Source organism: Mesocricetus auratus, unplaced genomic scaffold (genome assembly GCF_017639785.1).
Source record: "Mesocricetus auratus isolate SY011 unplaced genomic scaffold, BCM_Maur_2.0 Super-Scaffold_100707, whole genome shotgun sequence".
Taxonomy (NCBI): Eukaryota; Metazoa; Chordata; class Mammalia; order Rodentia; family Cricetidae; genus Mesocricetus; species Mesocricetus auratus.
Genome location: NW_024429269.1, coordinates 7470753 through 7498678, shown reverse-complemented (window position 1 = coordinate 7498678; position 27926 = coordinate 7470753). Strand labels below are relative to the sequence as shown.

Here is a 27926-nt window from a genome sequence, read left to right as displayed (position 1 = left end):
GCCTTGGTCCCTTTGGAAAGGTAGCAGATCCCCTTTGAGTGAGTATTTAGCAGAATAAGGAATGAAAATGTCAGATACAGAGAGACAGTTGAACACCAGTGTCAAGACTGAGGTCAGCCTGGGTTGTACAAGGAGACCTGTCAGGAAGGAGGGAGCGGGGATAAAGGTAAGACAGTCTCTTTTCATTCTGTGTGTGACACACAGGACTGAGATGGTCCATCCTGCAACATTACCAAGAGACACTGGGTGATTCCAAGAGGCCACTCCAACCAGCCTGGAATATGAGTAGCTAGAAGCAGATAATAGTGTCCAAGAGATGACTCGGTACTGTCATAAGCACTACACCCAGACAAACCAGAAACTCAGGACAATAGAGAGGGCTACTGGGTCAGACTGATGCCAGAAGTACTGTTAACCACGAGGGATTTATGTGTAGGAGGTCACCTGCTGAGACCTGGGGTTGGACATGCAGTAGAAACCTCTGGTCAGTGCCGATGAGATGGGGGTAGAGGAAGTCATGTCACCTCTGCCTGGCTGGGTCAGAGACACATTTCCACCTGTGTCAACTCTCCTTAATGACTATTTCCAGCAATGGATCAAGAGGCAGGCATGGCTGGACCCTGGACCTCCTTCTTCTCTCTTCATGACAGAAGTCATCGAAATCAGTCACACTAGTGTTCAGTTTGAATTGGCCAGGTAATCAAGGTGTACTGGTTAGTTTTGTCAACTTGACACAAGCTAGTCATGAGAGGAGAAAATGTCTCCAGAAGATGGGGCTGTAGGCAAGCCTGTAGGGCATTTGCTTAATTAGTGATTGATGGGGGGGGGGCAGCCCATTGTGGGTGGGGCCATCCCTGGGCTGCACAAGCTATGAGGAGAAAGCCAGTCCACTCTACACTCCTGGTTCCTCAGGCCCTTCATGACCCAACTCACCATATGTCTGGGCCGAGTCCCGGTGACACTGACAGCATGCTCTGTGGGCGCAGTGGCGGAGCCGAGGCTGGTCAAAACATGACAGCTCAGAGCCATTGTACTGAATGTCCTGTGACCGCAGGGACCCTAGGGGAAAGGAGAGACCCACGGTCAACACTTCTCCATAAGAAGCCTGGCATTTTGTATTTGTAATGAGTCCACACCATTATTCTATATACCCCCTGCTCACCCCAAGACGGTCACTGTACAATGAAGACACTATATGCCAATCTTCCAAACATTAGTGCTTAGTCTAGAAAAACTTCTGCTAGTCTACAGTGAGCAAAATCAATCAATACAAAGCCTATGTCATCATACAGCCCCACACATGCACACACATACATGTAAAAATATCTCTTATTATTTTATGTGTAAGGGTATTTTGCCTACATGAATATCCTGAACGCATGCCTGGTGCCCGTGGAGGCGAGAAGAGGTCATCAGACGCCCTGGGGCCGGATGTACAGACACTTTGTGAGCTGCCGTGTGGATTAAACCCCAGGGCCTTGCACATGTTAGGCAAGTGCTCTACACCAAGCTACAGCCCAGCCTGTTTCATAACTGGGCCCACGTAATTTACTGCAAATGGGCTGAAAGCAGGAAGCAGAGCGTCCGATATGCTGTCTGACCATCATGACATTGAAAACTTGTTAGGCTGAGTGATGGCAAGTTGAGGACTGCCTACCCCTTCTTATACAGACACACACACAGCTTAAAATAACCTGTTAAGAATGTGGGGTATAGACAATTTTCACTTTTTGCCTTGTAGCCTTGGGACATCACAGCCTTGCCAGCATCCCTATGAGGCCCCGAAATCCCTGCAGAAGCCTGCTTTCCTATGCCTTGAATCCTAAATAGCTGCTGACATGTGTCTTAGCTAGGTCTCTTGTGAACCCTTGCATGGCAATGCTAACAAGCTTACATTACAGTAAGATGGCGGGGGGGGGACACACTTACAGCTGGGCTTCTTCTCCATGAACTGCCTCTTGCAGTAGATGACACACAGGATGAGCAGGGCTAGCAGCACAGTGGCCAGAGCGCTGCAGATGACGGCAGCCAGGGCCGTGTCTCGAGGGCTGGAGGCTGTGGACGAGATCTTCACGAGGTTCACCTTGCTGGTACCTGAAAGTGACAGGAAGGGACAGGTCAGCACACCTCTGGGCTCGAAATGCTTCCAGAACATCCACCCTTATCTCATTGTGACACGGTGTTGTCAACCATCAGGTTACATTCCAGAACCATGTAATCTAGTTACTAAGCAAGTTTATGGATTTTTTTTATGGACCCCATTCATTGTTATTCTTGGCTATGCCCATCCTGTGGGTTACAGGCTGGACATAACACACTGAAGCTAGTGGAAATCACCAGCAATTGCTTTCACAGGATAAAAATAAAAGTGAAGAAACCAACTTGAGAGGTGTTAAAGTACTCCGTCCTCTTTCTTGTTATGCCTGAACCTTGCACACCCAAATGCCCCTGTATGCCACCCTCTGCCTCCACAACACTGAGGGCACACTGCCCTCAACACATGCTTTGGTTTGTAAACCTGCCCTTTGCCTCGTGGAGCAGAAAGCTGCATGGTCATCTTGACCACTGAAGGTCCCAGGGCTTGGCACACCACAGTATTGCAGTGAGTGGATTTTCCTTCTGTCTGTCCATCTGTGGGAGGTTTGCTGCCATGAGCTGACAATGCACGGATTAAAAGGAGAAAAAGGCACACATATGTATTTGCATGCGCAGGGAATTGAGGTAGGTAACTCAGGAGATTGATATGCCTAGAGATGCTGACCTTTTTCAGTCCTAATGATGGAACCTTGGGGACAGAGAAGAGTTCTCTGTCATTAAGCTACATCCCATCCCCAGCTCCAAACATCCCCAGCCTTGGGGATGTGTCCCACCTCTCTCTCTTGTGTGTGTGTGTGTGTGTGTGTGTGTGTGTGTGTGTGTGTGTGAGAGAGAGAGAGAGAGAGAGAGAGAGAGAGAGAGAGAGAGAGAGAGAGAGAGAGAACCCTCTGCCCTCATCTGTCCTTTAAATGGATGGTTCCAACTCCAGACCCTGTGCTTGTGCAGAAATACTCTGACCACCAAGCCATCTCCCCAGAACCTTGGGATATCTTTAACTTTTTATTTAAATATACAAAGTTACCCAGGCAGGTCTTGAACCTTCTACTCTCCTGCCCTCAGCCTCCCAACTGCATGGTTACAGGTTTACACCACCAAACCCAGCTTCTGCCCATCTTTGTAAGGACACAAAGAAGAGGACAGGTTTCTATTTTTCTTTTCCCTTTTCTTTTCTTAAAGGGGTGGATGATCACTGAAGGGAGGGAATGGACCCAGAGGCCAGTGGTTTGAGTGATACACCTGGGGAACTGCATGGGACTACCATGTGACCAAGAGTATATATACTACCTGGTGACGAAGTCAGCTCACTGCAGTAACACCCTTGCCTCCTATCTGGCATGCATTTTAATCTCTGGGGAGAAGTTAAGTCAACTGTGTTCCTGTTAGATGCATCTACAACAGCGAACCCCATGTCTTTAACTGAAATGACCAGCACACCAGGGTGGTTAGCCAGAGGGCTGTCAGTTGGGGTGGCATTCTCTGAACCCCTTCAGTTGGTATACAATATTTTAAAATTTAATTGGAATTAGAATATCTGCAGTTTAAAGCAGACTGAGCTCAAGTTTGTTTCAGGGGATGACGTCAGGGGAAAGGAGTGGCCCTGGTCTCTGAGGCAGTAATCGTGGTTAAGGCATTTCCTGGGGAACACCCATGTGACTGTGGCTGTGTGGGGAGGCAGGTGAGACACACTATGGAAGTCAGGGCATGATGTCACCTGAGATCCATCCCTGGGCTGTGGTCACACAGGGTCCTGGCGCTTCATGGTCTGCACCTGCCTCTCATGTGGGATCCAGACATGGTTCTACCATCAAAGCCAGACATATTCTATGATAGGAGCTGATGTGTTCATGGTTTCTAGATGGTTAACTATTAAGTTAAGCTCATCACCTGATACTATATGGGATATTCAGAAGTCCAAAGATTTGGGTTAAAGAGCCCCTGTGGCCTGGCACTGTTCTTTTTTTCTCAAACCAGCATGGAATGGGACTATATACTGGAATGGAAATACTTGCCTTTAGTTTACTATTTTGAGCATATGGGTATTAGCCTGCATGTACATCTGTGCACCATGAGCATGCAGCACCTTTGGAGGCCAAAGAGGGAGTTGGGTAGCCTGGAGACGGTCATGAGCCACCATGTGACTGCTGGGGATTAAACCCAGTTCCTCTGGAACAGCAACCGGTGCTCTGTTTCCACTAAGTCACTGCTCTAGGCCCTGGTGCCATTGGTTTTAAAAAGTCATTTCCAAAGAAGTGGGGTGGTTTGGTGCATAACTGTAATCTCAGGACTTGGGAGGCTGAGTTAGGAAAATATCAAGTTCAAGGCCAGCCCGGGATTCCTGGAGAGACTAAGCCTAAAAATAAATAAACAAACAAAAAACAAACAAATAAGCAAGCAAGCTACAAAGAGTGTTAGTTAACTCAGTTGCCTTAACATAAAATGAACTATATCTAACTTACAAATAGGTTAAAAAGGTCCCTAGAAGGTTCTATTTTTTTATTTAGTAGTTTTCAATTTAGGATTTATTTTCTCTAAACACAGAGGTCTCAGTGAGAGGCAGATTTCAAGGCAAGGCCCTACCTATACCACTGTGATGGCAGTGACATCAATTTACCACAGGACCACCAATTTTAACGACAAGTGCAGTCAACACGCCCCTTCTGTATTTTCCCAGGCAACTAGAGGTGAAGAAGCAACACGCAAGCACGCCAGCACTCACAGAATCAGTATTTGTCCATCTTGAACATGTTGGGAGGTGAGGCACCTATGTGATTCGAGTCACTTTTGAGTCCTCACTGGACCTTGTTCTCCATTCCAGTTTGTATGGACTTATCTAAGGTGACACTCATAGCAAGCCATCCCTTCTGTGGGAATGCTATCGTCGAGGGCGTCCCTCATTTTACCCAGCAGTACTGACCCAGTCTAGAGACTACAGAAGCCATGGAAGCCAGTACTCACTATCAACTAGTCCTCAGGACAGCCCCCAAGCGCCTTCATACAAGTTCCTGCTTTAAAAAGTCCATTTACTTACAATTCTTTTTACTTTAAAGTCCAAGGGGGAGGGCATGGAGGAGGCTTCATTAGCCATATGAAAGGATTCTTCTCTTAAACTGTGGCTGAGATGTGGCCAAGGATTCCTCAAAGGACCGATCGAGTACAAACCAGCCAAAGTACTGCCCTACTGCCTGGGGGGGGGGCATCGATGGCTGTCAAAAAAAGATGTGCTCTGTTCCCCAGCAACATGCCCCACCCTAAGAGTACCTAACAAATGAATGACTGCAAGGAATTAGACACATTAGTAGGTAAAATTAGATGAAATGGAGCCTGTGTCTATTTATGCAAAGGCCTGCTCTCTTCTGTTGAGAGAAACAGCCAAGGGCAGGATCCCAAGACTTGGGCAAACCAGCCCACTCCTCACAAGAACTGGTTTCACATAAGCAGCTCAGCCAATCAGCTGAAGGGAAGGAGGACCTTGGAATCGGCAAAGTAGCCTCTAAGAATGGGGAATGACGGGTGTGGAGGTCATGGGACACCAAACAACGCTTGCGTGTCACCAAGGAAGGAAAAGAAGGTGACTTTTCAGGCTAGAGATGACTGGGCCTGAAAAGGGCTCAGTGAGAAGGAGGGATGGCCACAGACATGCAGAGCCAGCTGTTGGGAGAGCCAAGCTCACACCTGGACCCAGCCTGGGCTTCCCAGCCTCCAGCGCTCTCCTTTCTCTGCACTTCCTGCCTGTACCTCTTCTGCTTCCTTATACTTCATCTTTAAAAACAAAAGTTCCTTCCTTCAGTCCAGAGAACTTTCCAAACAAAGGGCCTTTCCCAGACAGGGCTGGCTGGGAAAGGAGGGAACTGGAATCAAAAATACGGGGAATGCCTCCACTTTGCACTCTGGCATTGACAAACCTTTTTCTTTCCTGAGTATGTTTCCTCCAGGGTGGATAAGAGTAGCTTATTCTGCAGACCCTGAAACCCTGTGAAGCTGAGGCTTTACACTATAGACCAAGCTGAAGCAGTTCACTGAACCCCATGGCTGTCTGACTTCTGGGCTGCTTTTTCTGAGCTCCAGGTTCACATGGACCGTGGTTGCTAGCTGTCTCCATGGGTCTGAGGTACATTAGAGCTCAACAGACCCAGATGGGCTCCTCATTGCAACCACGGCAATCTCTCCCAAAGAAAAATCCATTTCTCTCATGTGATGGCTAATTTGGACTGTCATCTTGTTTCTGAATTAAGAAACATGTAGGGCATTAGTGAGGTACAACCATGGGTTTGCCTGTGAGGGTATCTGAAGAGAAGACTGAGGAAGACCCACCCCGATTGTGGGCAGTATCATTCCATGTGCTGGGGACTAAAAGGGTAAAGGAGAGAGTCAGTTGAGCACCAGTATCCCTTTCTCTTCCTGATTCACTGAGATGTGAACAAACAGCCTCATGTTGCCGCTGACAGGAGCTGGTCCCACTGCCACGCCTTCTGCACCATGATGGACTGTATCCTCTGACACAAACCCCAATAAACACTGCCACCCTTAAGCTGCATTTTGTGAGGTACTGGGTCTTAGCAATGAGTGAAGTGACTACCCAAATCTTTCCTATCTGTCATCGCCCCTGTCTGCTCTTCCCACATGGCCATGCAGTTCACTCCCTCAGCTGTCATTTGCTGGGTGATGCTGTTGACTGAACTAAAGCTGCACTAGCAATCCCGAGGGGTTCACCCTTCCCCCTGCTTTATCTTCCTCCACAACAGTACTGTCTCGCAACATTCTATACATTTCCCTTTGGCTCATTGTTATTCTCCCGACTGCGGTTAGGCTGGGCTGGAAAGAGGTCATGCTTCCAGCCTCCTTTGCAGCTAGGCATGGCAATGTCTAGGGTCAAGTTACCGGGGAGGTGGATGGATAGAGATGTGTGGATCATCTCAATTCACGGACAAATCATTCTCCAGACTTCCCAACTACTGTGACCTGTGAACTGGAAGTAGGGAAAGCAAGAGACCCAACAGTGAGGTAAGGTAATACCAGTAAGGCTGGCCCAGCACCAGGGTGAGAAGCTGTCCTCTGAACTCACCCAGCAGAAACACTCCCTGGCCCAGCTGGCTGGACTGGCACAAAGCTTCTGTATTACTTTGGCAGAAATAGTTTTGAGTTTTTCAGTACAGTGGGTTGGCCTCTTCCCTAGCTAGTTACATCCCTTACACAAGGCACAGGCTCTTTGTTAAACTTGTTTACTATTTATTCGTATTGCCTTCAAGGGATTCTGGCACACCCTTGCATCTTGATGAACAGTGGAGTAAAGAAGTATTTGCTGAAGAAACCCCAGCCCCTGAGTACCTCAAAGCATTGATTCTATGAGGCCTTACAGGTCAACGAGATGAGGCTGGTTACTGTGCACCTCCTGTCTGGTGGCAATGCAAATGGAAATAGCTTGAGCAAACAGCAGCTTCGTTTACAGCCTTTGCTGTGTTTACAAAGAACAGAGACATTACCGCCGTCACAGTCTTACTGTGAACACACACACACACACACACACAGAGAGAGAGAGAGAGAGAGAGAGAGAGAGAGAGAGAGAGAGAGAGAGAGAGAGAGAGAGAGCGAGCGAGGACTGCTTGGCTTGATCAGTATGCAAACCCTGAAGATCATGACCCAAGGAAAGCTTAACCTCCCCTTGTAATGACAACTCATGAAGCCATCCCGGGGAGATGCCAAATTTGATCTTAACTAACTCCTCACAGAAAATGATAGCTGATCTACAAGAAATGCCCAGAAGTCATGTCTTCCATCCAGCCAAAGCTAATCTGGTGCCAAGATAATTATTAAGGGAACCAATAAGCATTCACACCATCTTATTCAAATTAGGCATATTAACACCTAATTATCCCGACCCCATCACACTAGGCCAGGGGGAGGGAAGAAATGTTGAGATCAGCTAGAGAGCTGCTAACAAGAGCCCACATTCATCTTCTGCAAAGCATTCCCCAAGTTCTCATCAAGACCATTACAGCTGGCAGCATTTGCTCAACCCCCGACCTCTCACTTTCAACGTGTTATCATAATGCTTCCTGGTAAGGTTTCACAAGGAAATATGTACAAACGCCTTTTTCATGTAAATAATAAGTTGGGGAAATATTTAATCCTAGGTTTGCCAGATTCTTAAGCTTAAACCTTTTTCTTCCTTTTCCATGAGAGCATGGTATGTACGCATGTGTGTGTGCATGTATGTGTGTGTGTATGTATGTATATATATGTGTGTGTGTGTGTGTGTTCACACATATATATATATATATATATACATGAGAATGCTTATATGTGCATGTGCATCCATGTGAGTTCTTAGGAAGTCTTCCTGGATTGCTCTCCACCTTGCTCATCGAGGCAAAGTCTCTCAGAGCTCATCCATACGGCCAGTCCATCTAGCCAGCTTGTTCCAGGGATCCCTTGTCTCTCCCTTTCCAGTAGGAAGCGACTGATAGTCTGCCCTGTCCACCCAGTGTCTATGTGGTTCTGGGGAGCTAAACTCTGAGCCTCAAGTCTGCTGCTTTTATAGACCACATTTTAAATGGTGATTCATCTCCCCAGGCCCAACCAATGCTAGTGTTTTTACATTAAGATAGATTCTTTGCAACTACTCAGAATAAAACATGTATGCCAGATGGAGTGTAAGGGATGATTGGCTTGGGTTTTGTACAGGAAGATAAATTCTAGTTAATCAGCTGGCATATACATTGGGTTTTGACCTAATATCAAGCACAAATATGGCTTGTCAAGTTCAACTCACTTTATCCCTAAAAATAAAGAGGCTCCTGAATCTTACTACAAATGAGAAACAACACATGGCTTCTAGCATCAGTCCTAAAATGCTACTTTTAATACATATTACATAATTAGACCAATACTGTGCGAAGGAACAAGTAATGAATGGATGCTTTGGGTTTAGACTATTGTCTTTAGGACCTCACTAATGCCTCGTATGTTCTTTAGAGTGGTAGGACACCAAGACACTAATCTGGATTTGCACTTTGTGAGATATCCCTCTGCAAACCGTAACACATAGAAAGCATCAGTAGTCTTCCTTGCTGATGACCATATTTTGGCACAGGCAAATAATTCTATTCATTATTCTGGAATAAGTGCAATTCAGACATCTTACAATATTTCTCAATAGAATATTTTATCTGTTTTACTTTTAGGTGTTTTTCGAGTAAACTACAATTCATTCCACTGCTTTTTGTGATTTCCACCATTAACAACAACCAATATCCAAACTGAATAAAGGGTTAGCACAATGAGAACCTGATGAATTATTTCTAGCCTTGCTCTTTAATGATCACAAAGACTATTAAAAAAAGAATCCTTGCTGTTTTAGCGAGGCAAGAGCACAGCCCCAGAGCAAAGGCTTTATCTTGTTCAACCAAACTGGTGAAAAAATAGAAAATCTATGATAACATTCAGCATATGAAGTCCAGATGTGCCACAGTTTGCCAATGAACAAAACAGTTGTTTTTCACCCACTTCATACCAAGCATTCTGATGATGGATGACATTTTATTCATTCCAGACTTTGATCTTTATCATTTTAATAACAGGTAGAAACATTATTTCAAAATAAGATTTTTATGTTTGTTTTTCTATCCATAGCTATACTTATATTTTAGAAATAGATTTTTTTCTGGAGGGAGGAAAGGGAAGGAGGAAAGTGATATAATTCTATTTTAATTGAAACGGTGTAAACATTTATATTCTTTGATTTAGTTTTTTGTGCCTTTACTTATCGTATTGCTTCTTGTGTGCATTGTGTCCGAGCATGAGTGTCATGTCATGCATGTGGGTCATGGGGAGGAAACTCAGAACTCTGGTCTCCAAGCTTGGCGGCAAGCTCCTTTTCCCACTGAGACATCTCACCGACCCTTATTTTCTCACTGTAACAACATACGAACAAGGTTCTGTGGCAAAGACACTGAGTATATTCACTGTCTTGTGTGGAGATCGTGGATAATTCTAGAACATGTTCATCACCAACACATCCCCACACACTGTCCCCTAAACAATCACTTCCTCACCCAGACCTTGGAAAGCATTAAGCTGCTTTCTGTTGCTATGAAATCAACTGCTCCATGTGTTTGCACATAAATGGAGTTACATAATAGTACATGGCCATTGTGTCTGGCTTTTGTTACTTAATATTTTCAAGGTTCATCTACAGGGTTAGATATGTCAGAATTCACTCCTTAATGGCTGAATAATATTTCACTGAACCATTGCACCATATTTGGTTTGTTTGCCCGTCTGATGATCTTTGTTGTGAACCCTCGTAGCTATTTTAGGTAATGTGCCATGAGCGCTCATATACAAGCTTTTTCAACATATTTTAACTTTCCACAAACACACATTGCCATTGCTGCACATCCTCTCCAAACGTTCATTACCAAAGTTACATTAATTAAACTTATCTGAACAAATCAGTCAAAAATAGTTCCTGAACAATGGTGAGACCAGGGGTTGAAGCAAACCATGTCACAGCTGCCAGGCAGAGCTAGCTCATGTGGGAATTTACTAACTTCTGTGAGGAATTTGGGCTGTACTATAAGGAGAATGGAAAGCACTTGACAATACTGGGATCAGCAGGCTCCAGCACGTACGGGACAGTCACAAAGGGGTGTCAACAAATCTGAAACGCCTGAAACCGTGCAAAATACCTTCCAAACACAGAAGAAAGAAATTGGAAAAGTTTGCAAATATTTGGTATGCTAACAACATATTTGTAAATAATAGACAAACCATGGAAGAAATGGCAAGGGAATTAGAAAACAATTTGAGATGAGTCAAAATACAATGTACCAAAATTTGTAGGATGTGACAAAAGCTGTACTATTTATAGCAATAAGTGACTGAGTTTAAAAAAAGAGAAAAATTAATTCATAATTTAAGCTTCCATTCTAAAACCTTATAAAGTAAGAATAGAGCTGAGAGTAATGAACTATAGTAGAAAAAACCAAATTATTATCAATTAAACAAAGGGTTTTTTTATCTTCAAAATTAACAATCTTTGGATTAGCTAGGGAAAGAAGAGAGCAGGCTAAAACTGTTAAGAGCAGGAAATGAAACAAAAAGTTTTTACAAGAGCACTATGAACAACTGCAGTCTCCAGACTAGACAACTAAGAGGGATTTGTTCCAAGAAGGCAATGGTTAATCACAGACATCAATTAGCTGACCAATTAATCAATTACCTAGTGAATCAATCAATATAAGAATTCAATGGAGAAAAAGACTACAGGATAATCTCAACAAAGCTTCCCTCCTACCCCCCCCCCACCAAAATCACTTGACCAAATGCAGCCTCTTTTCCTGATTAAAAACACAGAAGCAACAGGCTCCTCCTCAAGATGCTAGAAACCACTCAGGGCATTGCACAGCTGACATCTTATGTGGGAAGGAAACTGAGTGCTTTGAAAATTAAGCAGCCAAGGGGTGTCTATTAGCATTTCTAACCAGCATAGTATTTGGAGACCTGGCCAGAGGAATTGCCCAAGAAAAACAAAACTAACTAACTAACAGATAGCTAACTAACTAACAACTAACTAGCATCCAGACTATAAGGAAGGATTAAAACCATCTCTGTTTGCAAATGACATGGTCATATACGCAGAAAACCATGAGCATTACTAAAAATGACGAGAAAGTCCAAAAAATTCAACGGATTTGCAAGGTACAGATAAATATGCAAAGACAGCTATATTTTACATAGTGTTGGCAATGAGCCAAAAAAGAAAATGCAGGTCGAGTGTGGTGGTGCTTGCCTTTCTTGAATCCCAGTACCCGGGAGGCAGGGACGGTAGATGTCTGCATTCGAGACCAGTCTCTTAGGCACAGAGTGTTCCCGCTTAAAAACAAAATGAACAGAAAGCAAGAAAGAAAAAGGGAAAGAACAATTCTGTTTGCAAAGTCATCAAAAAGACTACTAAAGCACTTAGAAACCCAGAACCACACTGCTCCTTCCATGCTTTAGACACTGGGGACCCGAAGTAGAGCCTTGATGGCGCCAATATTTGCCACAGTGAAAACTATAAAATTCCATTGAAAAACACTTAAAGCACAAAGTACACAGGAAGACATCCAGTGTTTGGAGATTGGGAGACTTGCTATTGCTCAGAGGACTAGATAACTCAGTGATGCCTGATTTGATTGCAATCTCTACCAAATGGCAACCCAGGGGGTTAACTTGGTGCACCTGAGCACAGGGAACCAACATGTAATTTGGAAACTTGTTTTACAAAACTTATGTGGAAATTTTTAATAGTTATTAGCATCCATATCTGTGAAGCCAGTTAAACAAAAAAAAAAAAAGATAATTTTTCAAGTGAATGACAACGAAAGGGTTATAGAAGGGTCACAGAAGAATTTGCATGTTTTCCCTAAGAAATCATTCTGCTGTCTGTCTGTCTGTCTGTCTGTGTTTTGTGTATGTGTGTGTGTTTGCTGACATTGCTTCTTACCAGCAACTGAGATGGGGAGCCCTGGCCAGCCATGCTTCTAACATCTGTACCCAGGACAGACTGCTGCGTGCATGAAGTAGAAGCAAATTTTACTCCATCAGACCACTGTTGTTAAACAATCTCTGGGCTGTTTCCAGTCTGGGCCCAGCACTTTTCACTCAGCTTTGCTTTTGAACCGAGCGCACACCAAAAGTAGAAACGTCACACCAGAGCATCTCCTATGGGGAGGAATGCAGTGTTCACAAACACGAACTCCAGAGCCTGCTTGTCCACCCCAGTTCCTCTGGTCGGTAGTGCTGTCCTTACAGGTCCCTTTCATGCCTTAGATGCCGGAGGCAGAGCCCCGATGGCTCCAAGCTGCCTTGGAGTGACTGATTCTTCAGTATTTTATTTTGAGCAGGACTCTCCACCAAGTACAGCTTTGCATCTGCATTTCCCAGCTGGGTTTCTGCATTATGTGTAAAGGCAAAAACAGTGCAGGTGAGGTCACTGGCAGAGCCTGGACCAAACAGAATCCATCACAGTTCAAAGACACTGGTGGGTCCTCTCAACTGCACTGCTATGAGATGGAGGTTATTTAAGTTTCTATTTTTAAGTTATTTTTATTATTTTTTTGGAGGGTGCGTGCATGTCATCCCGCACTCATGGAGGTCAGAGAACAGCTTGTGGGAGCTGGCTTTCTCCCTCTACTAGGAGTTCTGGGAATCGAACTTAAGTTTTCAAACTTGGCAGCATGTGTCTTTACCCACTGAGCCATCTTGCAGGCCCTTCCTTTTATTTTTATTTGGTGAAAAAAATAAAGAGTTATACACATTTATTGACAATAGACTCAACTTTCTCCTAAATAACATCATAAGAGATATGCCTACAGTGGAAGTTCACAGATGATTTCCCTTATCACTTTTCTGTCCTCTCGATTCTAGAAGTGGGGGTCCAAGCCTTGCAATTACGTGCATCAGAGTATGTTGCTGCTTCTCTTACAGCAGGAGGTTGTTATGAGAAAAGCTTCCCTGACTGCAGTTTCCCCTAGCATTTCCAACCGGTGCCTTAGCTCTGCACTCAAATCTTTGCTAGAGCACAGTGAGAAATAAGGTGTGGAGCTGATGCTGAACTAGCCAGGACATTGCCAGGAAGCAAAGGATTAAAGGAAAGATGTTAGTATTTAATTACAAAGAGACTTGTTTTAATTAGAACCAACAATAAAGTGCTACCAGTGACTTTCTAGATAAATTCGTATAATTTATCTAGAATGAGCAGGTTGGATGGAGAAAAATACTTCCTACAAACTCACCTTAAAGCTGTGCTTAGCACACTTGATTTTACTAATGAAGAAAACCAGCAAACAAGCACACCCCCCAGAGGCTGATATGATATCCGCTGGGCTCCGGGGGGCAGATTTTGTGAAAATGTGAAGGGCTGTTTGTTAATCAAACTGAGCATTTGCTCCTGGGAAAACAGGGAATTTTCTGTAAGATTTACAAGGCTGCAACAGACACAAGTCAAAACACCCATTATGAGTTGGACAAAGATTAAAGGGATTTATCTGGAAGCCACGCTGCATTGGGCCACACGAGACATCAGGTGGCCATTACTCCTCTAGCTTTCCCATGCTGTCTGCCTTTAAATATTCCTGGCATGTGCTTTACATTTTAAAGGTTAAGGGCTTCACAACGAAGTCCATATTTGAACCTTAATGTTGCTATTTTTCTACCTGTGTTATCATCAGAAAATGATTACCTCCTGCCTCAGTTTCTTTATTAATGAGATCAAGAAGGATCAGTGGCTAGTAGGATTTTTGTGAGCATCTAGAATCTAGATTCTACAGGAACATTGCTCTCAAGGGATCAGCATGGTTCCCAATACAAAGCATATCTCCATAAGTTCACCAAGCATTCTCCTCAGTATTTGGAACTGCACATTGTAGTTATTATGTTGTTGGGTGCCTGTGGTCCCTTCAAACTCAACTGAAACTGCCTACATAAGGAACACAACTCACGTAGAGAGCGAGATTATATGAAGCAGGACCATTGACTACACCTTGGAATTGATAGAATGAGCTGAGGTTTCTTTTCTGCCTGCCAGATCCAGAATAGCCACTCAGAGGCTTAATATTACTTAATTTGTTTGGCCAATGGCTCAGGCTTATTATTAGCTAGCTCTTTAAATTAACCCATATATATATATTTTTTTAAATCTATGCTTTGCCATGTGGTTCGTGGCTTGTTACCTCATTTTCTACATGTCTTCCTTCTTCGGTGGCTGGTGGGCATCTCCCAGAGTCCATGCTTCTTCTCTTGTCTCTATGCTTGGATTTCCCACCTGGCCCTATCTCTCTCATATTGCCATAAGCCAAAGCAGCTTTATTTAGCAACCAGTGAGAGCAACACATATTCACAGCATACAGAAAGACATCGCACAGCAAATTAGGAAGCAAAACTAATGGAAGAATCAAAGTCAAAGTGTTTGCTCTGAAGGTTGAGTTTCCTTTTCTGTGAACAACATGGACACTACAAAGAACTTTACCAAAGTTATCCAGTGACATTAGCAATACTTTATAACAATTAGCAGAATAATTAATCTTTAAGGATTATTTCAATGGAAATGATAAAGCCACAACTAATAAAATGCTTTGGGGAAAGTTCTTTGACAGGCTAACAAGAACATTTAATTTGTCAGTTACAGAGCTAGTTCAGACACGCTCAGTGAGGGCCACCTGTTAAAACTTTAGGGGAGCCCTGATAGGGAACACTCTCATTCAAGGGAGTCAAGCTAAGGACTCTTACTGTGAAGGCTAATCTTCACTGTCACCTTGACAGGATGGAGAGTCACCTGGGACATGTACTCTAGGCGCACATCTATTAGGATGTTTCAAGAGAGGTTAAATGGAGGTGGAAAAACCCACTCTGAATGTGGCCATGGCATTCCATAGGCCAGGATCTTAGACTTAAAGAGAGGATGGAGAGTTGAGGAGCAGAATTCATCTGTCTATTTCCTGATGGCAGACACAATGTGACCAGTGTCTCATGAACCTGTCACCATGCCTTCCCCAGTCTGATGGGAGTGGACTTCCTGCCACCATGCCTTCCCACTCTGATGGACAGGGGCTTTCCCTTAATTTAGTTCCTTTTCCCAGGTATTTTGCTACAACAACAAAGTGGCCGATGTACTTACTTTTCCTGAAACACAGAGAATTCAGTGTGAATGACAGTATTACATATGGGTATAATTTCTGTATGAGATTTCTGACTCTTTCCCAAAGTATAGAGATGTACTCAATAAACAGAACAAACTAGAAGAGGAAGGCAGAGAAGAAATCTGTTTCCCTCAAACAAGTATCTGCCCAGGTCTACGCCACTGTTCAAATGTGCAGAGGTGGCAGTAAAAAGGAGCATGTGACAATTCTCTATGGACAAGTCAATTAGGTCACAAGTGGGGACCGAGCATGGTTAGCCATGCATCCCTGATATGCTGGGTTAGTGACATGTGGAGAGAAACTCTTGAACTTGGGAGGGAAAGGGAAAAAAAACACACGGAGAAAGGTCTGAACAATTCCCTGGCTAACAGAAGCACATACAACTTCAAAGACGGATAACTCGTGAAAATTACATTCAGTAGTGAGGATATTTTACCCAATGCTTTCCCTTTCTCCCGGACTTTACCTTTTAATTTTAGCTGGAGAGGCTCAAGCTGTCAATCAAGGCTGGGGACATTATAGTAATCAAGGAAGTGTTGAGAATAAGCTCAGAGGGGCTCAAGTCTCCCTGAGGGCATTTGGCTAGGGCTCCAGCACATTGAGGTTCAGCTGAGCGGTTCACCACATGAGCTTTATTGTAATCTCCTTTGATGCAACTCTTCAAATAACTAAAGCTTTTATGACTAAGTCACCCAGTCACTTGACAGACAGCTGACCCTTCCCTCGCACACAGTGCCCTGAACTGGGGAGCTGTCAATCAAACAGCCACTTCTTTGACCCTTGGTGACTGGACAATGGCTTGAACACTTCCTGGATGTTTTGGGGAAAACCGTGCTAGCTGCAGAAACCTCTGTGGCTACTGCTGAGCCATGGAGCTGCTCCGGAGGCCTTGTCCCACTCATGACTGCTCCAGACAGCCTGTAGCAGCTACATAGAGACTTCATTTTAGCTGTGATACGCCTCAATGACCTTTTGATGACCCATTCATCTAAGCTTGTGTCCAGGGCAGAGAACTTGCCTGATGCCTCAGGTTAACAAAAATTTGACTTGAAGCACATCTGAAGCTCAAAATGGGTGGAATTAGGAAGCTGTGCACAGTATGTTATGTGCCCTTTTCTATTCCTGTGTTGATTCTCAGTCTGGAGGCCTCTCCTCTGTGAGTGACTATACCCTGGTGTCTTAGGCAGGAGACCAAGGCAACTCTCCTAAAAGGAGACGTTTAATTGGGGGCTGGCTTACTGTGTCAGAGCTTAGTCCATTATCACCATGGTGGGAAAGGATGGCATCAGGCAGGAATGGTGCTGGAGAAGCAGCTGAGATCGTTACATCCTCAGGCAGCAGGCAGAGACAGACAGACAGACAGACAGACTGACTGACTGACTGACTGGGTCTAGCATGGGCTTTTGAAACCTCAAAGCCCACCCCCAACAGCATACTTCCTCCAACAAGGTCATAACTACTCCAACAAGGTCACATCCTCTGGCCCTTCTAATCCTTTCAAATAGTTCTACTCCCTGATGACCAAGTATTCAAATACACCACCACACCAGGTGTTGTGACATTGGCCTCAATATGGTTCTAAGTGGACTATGGTCTTTCATTTGCCTACGTGTGCTTATCACTGGTAGAGTGAAAGAGCCAATTTCAATCTGAGCAATGACAGTGGCCATGAGTGCTCTTCAGCAACAGAAAAACTCCAGAGAGACGTCTGAAGCAGGAAACTGGAGAGCCTAGGGATGCAGCAGGCTGTGACATTGAGATGGTGAACGCTGCAGGCCTTGATCCCTGGAAGAGTTGAAGAGAACCACCACGGTTAAACTCTGGGGCCCTGACATCCGAAGCTTGGGAACCTACAACATTAACTGGGTGCTACCAACTGACACTCACAGCCCAGAGCAATAAGCCTCTGGCCTCAGCATCAGTACCAATGCTTAAATCTCTGGGTTTGAAAAGCTTGGAACAGTAAGCTTGTGGTCTTGGGGCACAAAGTCATAAGCCTCTGGCTCTGAGAGCCCAGAGTTTGCACTGAGCTGAGCACCTAGAATGTAAGTATCTGGCTTTTAAAGCTGGGAACTGTAAGGCTCCAGTTCTTAGGGCTTTGTTCTGTGGGCCGTGGGGTCTGAAAGCACAGCCCATGAGCTTCTGTCACTAATGTGGTCCAGACTGCCGACACGGAGGGACTGATCCTGCTAAGTCACTGTTCCCACCCGAACAGAGTGAACTGACCCACAGCCGCTGTCTGCAACGACACATGTGTCAGTAAACTGGGGTGTGCTGTTAAGTAGAAATGTAGACGTTTCTAGTTAGCCTTGTCAGCACAGCTAGCTGTGTTTTCTGACTTCCAAAAACTCTGTTTGGTGAGTGTAGACACGGGCGTGTTTTGTTGGCGAATGTAGACACAGGTGTGTTTCTCTGTCCAACCAAAACCATTCTCCATGCAGACCCACCCCCTCTAGCTACATAACTGGCCTCTCAGGGCAGGTTTTAATAGTCTCGGGCAGCCAAACTCCTTCTGGAGACAGCAGCGCCCTGATTACTCCTCACTGGCACACAAGTGATTCACCGAGTGTAAACACAACCGACCCCATAAAGTCAGCTGGCAGGATTAACAGCCTGAGCATGAAGCGCTGTGCTCTGGCCAATCCCGTTTTATCCTCTTTCCTAAGCCAAAAATAAAAAATTAAAAGTCTCATCGTTTATTATGACTGAGGTAGTAAGCAGTTTACATCTCAGTTGCTAAGAAAATAAATAAAGCTCTTTAGCATACCCCTTAAACCAAACTACTAAACCTTAAGAGTCTCCTTCGTCCCTCCTGGCCTTGGTTCCCTGCTTTACTCTCTCCTCTCTACAGGAGCTGGTTTAGTTCACAGCAAACTTTACTGGTTCAGAAGCCACCTGGGAAATAGACAGAAAGTATGGCTTCTGAGGACCATTCCTCACAACGGTGGGCCAGAGGGGAGGAGATGGAAGTATGACATGAGTGTCCTTCCCCACAAGACCTGTGGTCTGTCACTCAAAAGCACCCAGCCCAGGCTATCTGGTTACAAATCACCACTGGCTCTATTGTCAGCGGTTAGTAGTCAAGAGTTCTAAACTTCTCATCAAACTCAACTGTGGATTTATTGGCACAGAATGTGATGGCTTCTCCCTAGGAAACAGACACCGAGTCAGCTGTCAGGTTCTTATGTCTTCTCAAGCTGACACAAGAAAGTTATAGATGGACAAGATAAAGCCATGTTCTCTGCTCTTCAAGATATGTGCATCATACAGTCCACTTGTAGAGATGCTAACAAGATAAAGCTAGACAGAAAGAGTAGCCAGCGGCAGGGCAAGGCAGAGCAGGGAAGGCATGATGGCCAGAGGTTAGGGTTATTGACAGGGGCTGGGGTGATGCAAAAGGTATTTGGCTGACAGCATCCAGGAAGGCTTGGCAGGCACTGAGAGAGAGATGAGAGCCTGAGGTGTAAGTGAGAGACAGACACATAACCACAGGAGAGGCCCGAGGCAGGGATGGTGCTACTTGGAAGACTGAAGCCTGGAAATTTACAGACTGAGTTTCCACAGTTCTACTGGCTTATAGACCCTTTGACCTAGGAATATATTTCCCACCAGGATTAGACAAGTCAAACATTATTGTACGTGTCTCTGAGGAGAAATGGAAGACTAAGAGGAAGTCAGGAAGAGCTAACCACACTGCAGGAGAGTGGCTGGAAAGGCAGGGAGGTTTTTGTGACCCAGCAATGACGACATCCACTGAGGCAATCTGAGGAGACTGTCTTGTGCCTTCATAGGAAGCCTATCCCAAAGGACAATTCTTTCTTTTACATTCTTCTTAAGCACTCGCTGGCTTCCATGTGGGACCTTAATTAGCATAAATACTATAATTAACACTGAAAAATTGTAAGCCAGCAAAGAGCAGCTGATCGTCTGTAGAATTTCTTTGCAAACACAATAAAGTTAAAGGAATTTTTCCTGCTTTCAAGGATGTTTTGTTCTTTTTATTACCCGCCCACCTAAAAGTCTCTCAGTGTTTATTTGCCTGGAGAAACAATGAAGCTTTTAAACGCTACACCAAGAAACAGAAAGACACCATAAAAGAGAGACACATTATGATGGCTTTGAACATCTGTGGTGAGGGACAGGAAACTCAAATAGGACCTCAAAGGGGCGGGGGCAGGACCGCCATCTGGAACTGAAACAAGGGAAACCTGGGCCCTGCCCTCCCAGTCTAAGTGTGCACTTTTCCTTAACCCCTGGACTGCCGTGTGCCACCATGGCCCTTAGAAAGCAGGGCTCTACTGGGGGTGGGGTGTCATGTGGAGACAGTCACATTGAAGTCCCAGAAATCTTCCTGGGATCCCGAATTAGTGAGGTGGTTAAGAAGCAAACTGTGGGATTGGCCCCATTGGATGATACTTAAATTATCTATGCCCATTCCCCAAAATAGGAGCTTGTGCATAATTTAAAACTACTGACTGGATCTAGAGGAAAAGAAAGATCTAGACTTATACACACTGTTTCCTGCAGCCTCCTTTTCTAATAGAGTGAAGAGGAAAAAGCAAAGAGGTTTGCAGTTAGTTGGAAAGAACACTCTTTTGAGTCTTAGTCATGAGATGAATTTGAAACTCCAACCCATGTTTTGTTATGACTAGTAGCTATCAGACCTCCACCTGGTAAAACAGGGGCACAAAGATGGGATTGCCTGTTAGGTGTCAGGGCCAAGACTTTTTCACAAGTGTGGAATGGGGCCATCTGAGAAAGACATCAAGCAGGCCCGTTCTGCATCAGTCTTAGGACGAACAAATGGTGCGCATGTCTGAAAAGGCAGGCTGCAGCATCTATAGCGCTCTGCTCTTGACTGCGGGTGTAACACAATTGGCTGTTTCAATAACCTGTCCCCAGGGCTTCCCCAGAGTGCTGTGAGACAAAGAAATCCATTTCAATGGAAAGGACAAAGAACGATATTTGATTTTGATTTTTCTAAATTCTGGGTGTTTTGTTTCCTCTGTGTGGTGGTTTGGGGGTGGGAAGTTAACCCTGAGTATCGTTGGGGACTCTGCTTCAGGACTTATTTTGTCTCTGGATTCCAAAATCCATGATGTTCAAGACTCTTATAAAATAAGTAACATTTCATAAAGCTACACACATCCTCCTGGACCATACATGCATCCTCTACATGATTTGGAATGCCCAATGCAGTGCAAAGGCCGGTGGATAGCTCCACAGTGCTATGACAAAATAAAAATGCCTGCTCATGCTTTGTGCAAAAGCAAGTCTTTAGGATGTTTTGGACACACCAATTGACTGGAACTCAAATGTGAAATCCATAGATACGGAGGGCCGGCTATATAACTAAAATTATTATGTTCTTAGAGTAATTAAGCTGCCAAATGGCATTTGTTTAAGCTAAATTAGTTAAATTGAATTAATTATCAGTTCTTGAGAGAGGAGCAGAAAGTCTGTTCCTCAAAGTACAAGTGTTTACTGTACCAGCTGGACACATTCTGCTGAATTAGGATACTAAAGCCCAGCTTCTCAATACTGGCCATTGCTGTGGCTGACACTGCCCTGTCCACAGGAGTCTTCTCATCCTGACCAACCTCCTAATCTACACTGTCACTCACACTGACATCCAGCCTCTGAAGGGTGGGTTCTGCCTGTTGCAGGTAGGACTCTGTCCCCAGGTCTCTGTAGTTGGCCTCACCTCAACACTTTGTCATCTTTATAAACTACTTTGCATCCTGGCATTCAAAAGGCATCCTGTAACATGCAGCCTGGGTTAAGCAGCTGACCTTAAAGAAAAGCACTGCTGGAAAGCTGTCCCAGAGTTATTCATTCTGTGTTTATGTGCATGTATGTAGGTGTGTTTGGAGATACCTGCCATGAGTCACAGTATAGATAAAACCCCTCTTATGAGTTCTTAAAATATATTCTCTGTGATGCTCAAAATAAACAACACAGTTAGGATAATGCTTTAAAGACTCAGAGGGAGATACTTTTAAACTGAATTAATTCCTACTTGAAATTCAGCTTCAAGCTTCTAATTTTAAAGGGGAGTGGCTGGGCCTGTGTTCAGGGTCTCCTGAGTGCCACATTCACAGACACAGGCTGCCAGGCCTGGGCCAGCTCTGGATGCCTAGTACCCTTTTCAGTCTGGGGGGTATTTTGACCTAGTATTTTTCGGCAGTGACTCAATCACACTGCTGAAGTGTTAAGTTCAGAATCTGAAGAGCTACTGCGTCTGTACTGAACATGTGCCAGCTTCTTCTCCTTGTTATTATTCCCAAAATAGGTTCAGTAGCGCCATGCAAGTTGATACAAATCCAGAGCTGATTTAAATTATGTACCTGGGTCTTATATGAACTCTGAACTGTTTGGTACAAGAGACTCGAGCATCCAAGGTCACTGGCATCTAGGGCTGGGAGTCTCACCCTAGACTATTTCAATTCCCTGGGGACACCAAGGCATGACTGTGTATTTATTTTTATGTTTACAGTTCTGGGAATGGAACCCAGGCCTGGAGCATGCTAGGCAAGCACTGTACCACGAAGCCACATGCCCAGTCGCACTGTGATTTATAATTTCTTAATCTTGGCATCTGGGAGTTCACTTGAGAAGCAGTGCTGCATTTCCAATAGACCCCAGCCGATCCCCTCTCTTCTTCCACATGACTAGGAACACACAGAGCAGGCTAAGAAGTGTCAGTAAGGGTTCTGGTGCCTTCTTGAAACAAAGAGGGATCTGCTCTGCTGCACTCTCCTGGTATTTTCTTCATTCCATTCTCAAAACTTGTTAGGTTAAACCCCCCTCCTAGGGAGGTTGGAAGCAGCTAGACACCAAGTTTAAAGGACAACTAACCCGGTCCCCAGCATGCACCGACAACCGCCTGAGAATACACAGTCTGGATGAAAAGCTGACTTCTGGGTCCCATCTGCAGGGCCTCTGACTCTGCGGCTGCACTGACTGCTCCCGCCAATGGCTTTGCTTCTCCATCCTCTCCCACTCACTCTTTCCAGTGCTTTCTGGGCACTTGAGGATCACACAGGCTCTTCATTTATTAAAAAACAAAACAAAACTCCACAGCTTAGTGAAATGGGCCTGATAGATCTCTATTTTTAAAATAAACTGAACTTAATGTAAAATGTGTTCAATTTAGCATCCTTTAACCAGATGTAGCTTTTTTTCCCGTAAATGAATATTTAATACAGCCCATGGGCTTTATGTCCAGCAGGGACGGAGGGTAAGAGCTGAGAAGGCAGACGTGCTGGGGACTGGCTAAGAACCGCCTGCCCATTTCTCCATCGGATAGTTCCCTTCCCCAGACTCGGGCAGACAAACACCCACAAAAGAAGCTCCAGGCTCAAGGGATGGCGTGATCTATTCAAAATGAAAAACGTTCTGCTCCTTCTTCCACTGGTAATAAACAAAATTGATGGTTTGTATTTAGAAATTTCTGCTGGGAGAAAAGAATGGCTACAGAACACGTGAGTTTGGAACAAGACTTTTAGAAGAATTTGATTCCTACAGCGGAAGAAACCACTGCCAAGGAGCCATTTAGGGGCATCAGTCTGAGACGGAGCATAGGGCGGTTGCACGGCAGTTCTCTAAGGAGGCCAGGACCTGTGGCCTGAGCTGTAACAGTACCAAGCTTCCATGGAAATGCTACAGTGAGGGGGTGTTGCTCAGGTACAGCGCTTACCCAGGGTCCCAAGCATGACCAAGACCAAAAATCAGCAAACAAAGAAGGCATAGTGGCTCACATCTGTGGCCCCAGCTGATGAAGGATTGGCACAACTTCCAGAATAGTCTAGGTCAGTGGTCCTCACCCTGTGGGCTGCAACCCTTTGGGGGTCGAATATCAGATATCCTGCATAGCAGATATTTACATCAGGATCCTTAACAGTAGAAAAATTATGGTTATAATTTTATGGTTGGGTCACCACAATATGAAGAACTGTATTAAAGTGTTGCAGCATTAGGAAGAATGAGAACCGCTGTCTAGGTTATAGAGTGAGACTCTCAAAAAACAACAAAATAAAACAGAAGAAAAGGACTCACACGAATGTCATTTGATCACCACCTGCCTCCCCTTTGAACATCTTGAAAAAACAAGATCTTAATTACGTACTCCATGCCAAACGAGGAAAACCTCAGGGGTCAGTCATGAGGATGACTAGGTCTGCTTGCTTTGCATTAAATGTCACAAAATGACAGTGTGGTCTGGGTTCCTGTGCCTGCTCTGGGATCAACAGTCCTTGTTTGATGATGGCTTAATGATGGATGATCTGTCCCTGCCTCCTGGCTGCATCCAGTTCTTGACCTCTCTGCCTCCTGAGCCTTCTCTCTCACACTTTGATGATTCTTACAGCAAAAGATAAGCACACAGCTAAGTGTGGTAGCACAGGGCTGGAATCTCAGTGCTCTAGAGGCAAGGGTGACAGGATGTCAAGTTAAAAACCAGCTAAGGCTATATTGGAAAACAGCGTTTTGAAACACTAAGACTTGGGAACATAGCTCAGTGGTATGGCACTTGCCTGTCATGTGCAAGGCCCTGGGTTCGATCCCTAGTGTAGAAAGGAAAATAGATTTCAAGGTAGGCCTTTGAATGGTGTCCTCTGCAGAGAGGGCTGAAATGAAGGGGACTATGTAGGTGTACCGGTTTGTTTTTGAGTTGCCATCTCCATTTATATATTTTCAACTACGCAACCTTTGAGAACTGCTGCTTACTTTCAAATAAATTAACAGAATCGTGTAATAGCAGCAGAAAGAAAGAAGATAACTAGAGACAAGTACCATGTGGACAGTTGCACCTTAAACCAACCAGTGGAGAGGAAGAAGCGTGGTGTCTCCCCTTAGATCAGGACAGGAGGCTAATACTCTAAGCTGTCTCCCCATGCCAGGGCTGTGCTGCCTCTGCTGTTTCTGATCCAGCATCCTTATCTTCCCTGTCTTGCAGGTTGTTTAGCAGGAGAGAGCTAAATTCAGACATCTCTGTGAGCAGCTTCCTCTATGGATTACTGAAGGAATTTGTTGAAAGCACACAGCCATACTCAGCTGTTCCCCCACAATACCACAGTGAGCCTCCACGAACAGCCTCCTTTCCAGCAGTGACCTGGCTGGACACCAGCGCGTCTTGGTCTAGGGACCAGAGACAACTTCACAACCCCCAGTAAGTTGAGCCCTTCATTAGGGCATACTGGTTTTTTAGATCATAACACAGAAGTTCCAGTAAGCATCCTGGAAAATCTGGCCTGAGTAGTGGCAAACTCACCAAAAAATTACTGCAGAAACAAAGCTCCCACATATACACATAGCAAGTGTGGAGGACCTTACACCATGGACGTGTCTCCTGCATCCATACACTGCCATAGTGTGGAGGACCTTACACCATGGGCGTGTCTCCTGCATCCATACACTGCCATAGTGTGGAGGACCTTACACCATGGACGTGTCTCCTGCATCCATACACTGCCGTAGTGTGCAGGACCTTACACCATAGGTGGGCGTGTCTCCTGCATCCACACACTGCCATAGTGTGGAGGACCTTACACCATGGGCGTGTCTCCTGCATCCATACACTGCCGTAGTGTGGAGGACCTTACACTGTGGGCATCACTCCTGCATCTGCATGTTGCCATTTTTCTCTGATCAATATGCATATGTTTGATCGGCGGGCTGAGACAAGAGAATTGCTTGAGATGAATTCAAGACTAGCTTGGGCAACATAGTGAGACTGCAGCCAAAGTAAGTGTCAGCACTGCCCAACATCACAAGGCTAGGTGGCAGCGTAGCAAAATACAACAATAAATAGGTACTATCTACATAGACATTTCTTTACAGGGAAAGCCTGTGCCCTGCCCAAAGTGATTTAAACACAAGAAAGAAGTGCCTGTCCCCTATTGCCATTGTTACTTTTTCCATTGTCATGACAAAACACCCTGATAAAAGCAGTTTAAGGGTTTATTTCGTGTCACACTTTGAGGATTCAGTCCACGACGGTGAGAAAGACAACATGGCAGGAGCCTGAGGCAGCTGGACACACTTAGCACATAGGCTGGTGACCACTGGTGTTCAGCTGGGTCTCCCTCAACTCAATGAACCAGATCAAGATAACGCTTCACAGGCATGGTCAGATGCTAACCTAACTAAGTAATCTCTCCCAAGTGAGCCTAGAGGCTTACGGCCTAGGCGATCCCTGAGCCTGCCAGTTGGCCATTGACACTGACATCACGCCTATCATTTTCTGTAAACCTTAACAAGTTTGGAAGATGTGTTGTCATGAGAGTATGGAGTAGACCCCAGCTTTGACTGGCTGGCAGCGTTTTGTCCTTTGGCTGTGGCTCTGCCTTGTGATGTGACCTGGGCAGTCACTCTCCTCTTTGACTCTTTGACAATAGGAATAATAATAGCTAGGTAGTCATTTTGGGATATAACTAAGTGAACTCATGTCCAGTATGGTGCCTTAAGACCCTGATATAACTCAGAATCCTCCATCTCTGTGCTGGTCTGTCTTGTCCAGGCTATAATTTCACCTGCCTTCTGCCTTTAGCTCCTCCTGGCACGAGTGTGCATTTAGGGAATATGGTAGTCCAGGAGCTGGCTCCTCCTAGGACAGCCTGGATACATGTATATATTTGATACAGGTAACCAGCAAAGGACAGTACAAAGGGACAGTTGACTCTCTGATATGCTGATAGCTGAGGGGCCTTTCGGTTTGTTTGCTTTTTCCTTTCCCATTCCCAATCCCTACCAGATGCATGCTGGGGGCCCCCATAACAATGTAGTCTATGAGAGTGACGCTTCCATGCACCCACAGCTCCTCTGCCAGGTCGTTCATAGCATTAATTGGTGGTAGTGCTTGGCTGATCTTGGATCATGAGGTTGACCGTGGCATTGCTGACAAAGGCACTTAAGGTAAAATTTCTAACTGCAGGTTTTGTTCTTACTGTATCAAATGTGCACACATTTGGGACAGTGAAGGGAGAGAAGAAAACACCCAAGATGTTTTAGAGCTAAATCCTGCCTTGGGTCTGGTGAGAAATGAAGACTTTGTGGGATTTGTTTGGTGTGTGTGTAATGTTTATTCGATTTGGAATGCCTCTGTGGCTGCAGTAAGTGGTTTTTAAATGATTCAAAGTGGCTTTTACCAGAGTACAACTGTATTTAAAGTGTGTTTAAACTAGATGTTTGCTTTGTTCTCGAGGGCTTTGTATAACAGGCCACGTGAATCTAAAGTCATACCCATAAGATAAATCTCTGCGTGTGGGAGAAAGAAAAGCAGGCGCTGCGATGACCTGTGGTGTTGGCCGCTGCGCAGGGCTCAGCACTCCCGAAAGTTCCCACGTCCCCGTATCAATGTGTAATAACCCACACTGTTAAACAGGGACTATTTTCCAGTGCGAATGGGAATGGCCTTCTTATATAATGAATCAAAGTCATTTCAAAATGAACTTTAAAAAGACATTTGAACTTACTGAACATTTTTGTTTTTGCTTAAGGGGGAAAAATAGAGGGAAACACCAATAGTCCCCCGAACAACACATTTCTAGCATCAGAGCTTTATAAAACTCAGTAAGCAAAACACAGCATTCTGAACTCTTTTCAGTCTGTTTCCTATCTGTGTGGGTTTTCAAAAAGATAGATGTAGGGGCTGGAGGCAGAGTTCGTTGGAAGAGTAGGTGTACGTTGGGTTCTGTTCCCAACAGGATAGGTGACTGCTCTGCATACTACTTGTATCTTCACCGCTTCAGATATGGCTTTTTCTATGAATAATTTCATAAGCTTTGTTGATCAGCACGTCACAGAAACATGTGGAGCAAGGCTGTCTCTGCTAGCCATGCTGCTGTTCTCATACACAGGTGAGCCAGAGGCCTTGCCATTGTGGAGAGACTGACACACCCAACTGCTTCTGAGTGCCTGTGTGTCCAAAGATACCAAGACTTGTTTTGATTTTGCTTTTTGGTTGGTTCCTTTAGACAAGGTATTCCTTTATATTCCAGGCTTGCCTCAAACTCAAGGTCATCCTCCGACTCTGCCTCCTGAGTACTGAGACTACAAGTGAGTCACCATGCCTGAGTTGATTCTAAGACTTTCATCTCTTTAAATGCAGTGCTAAGCAATCTGATAGTCAGGTGCCTGGAAAGCATTCTT

General features: G+C 44.8%; 1 protein-coding gene across 5 annotated transcripts in view; it reads right to left on the bottom strand.

Moving 5' to 3' along the window:
• The window catches only part of Tnfrsf19 (TNF receptor superfamily member 19), an 86336-nt gene that overhangs the window by 6609 nt on the left and 51801 nt on the right, over nucleotides 1–27926 (bottom strand). For all 5 annotated transcript variants that reach the window (XM_040740580.1, XM_040740582.1, XM_040740578.1 and 2 more), the window contains exons 6-7: nucleotides 1930–2094; nucleotides 934–1059 (exon numbers count right to left, since the gene is read on the bottom strand). In XM_040740580.1, the coding sequence (XP_040596514.1) occupies nucleotides 934–1059; nucleotides 1930–2094 (291 nt within the window). The remainder of the gene's footprint in view (nucleotides 1–933; nucleotides 1060–1929; nucleotides 2095–27926) is intronic.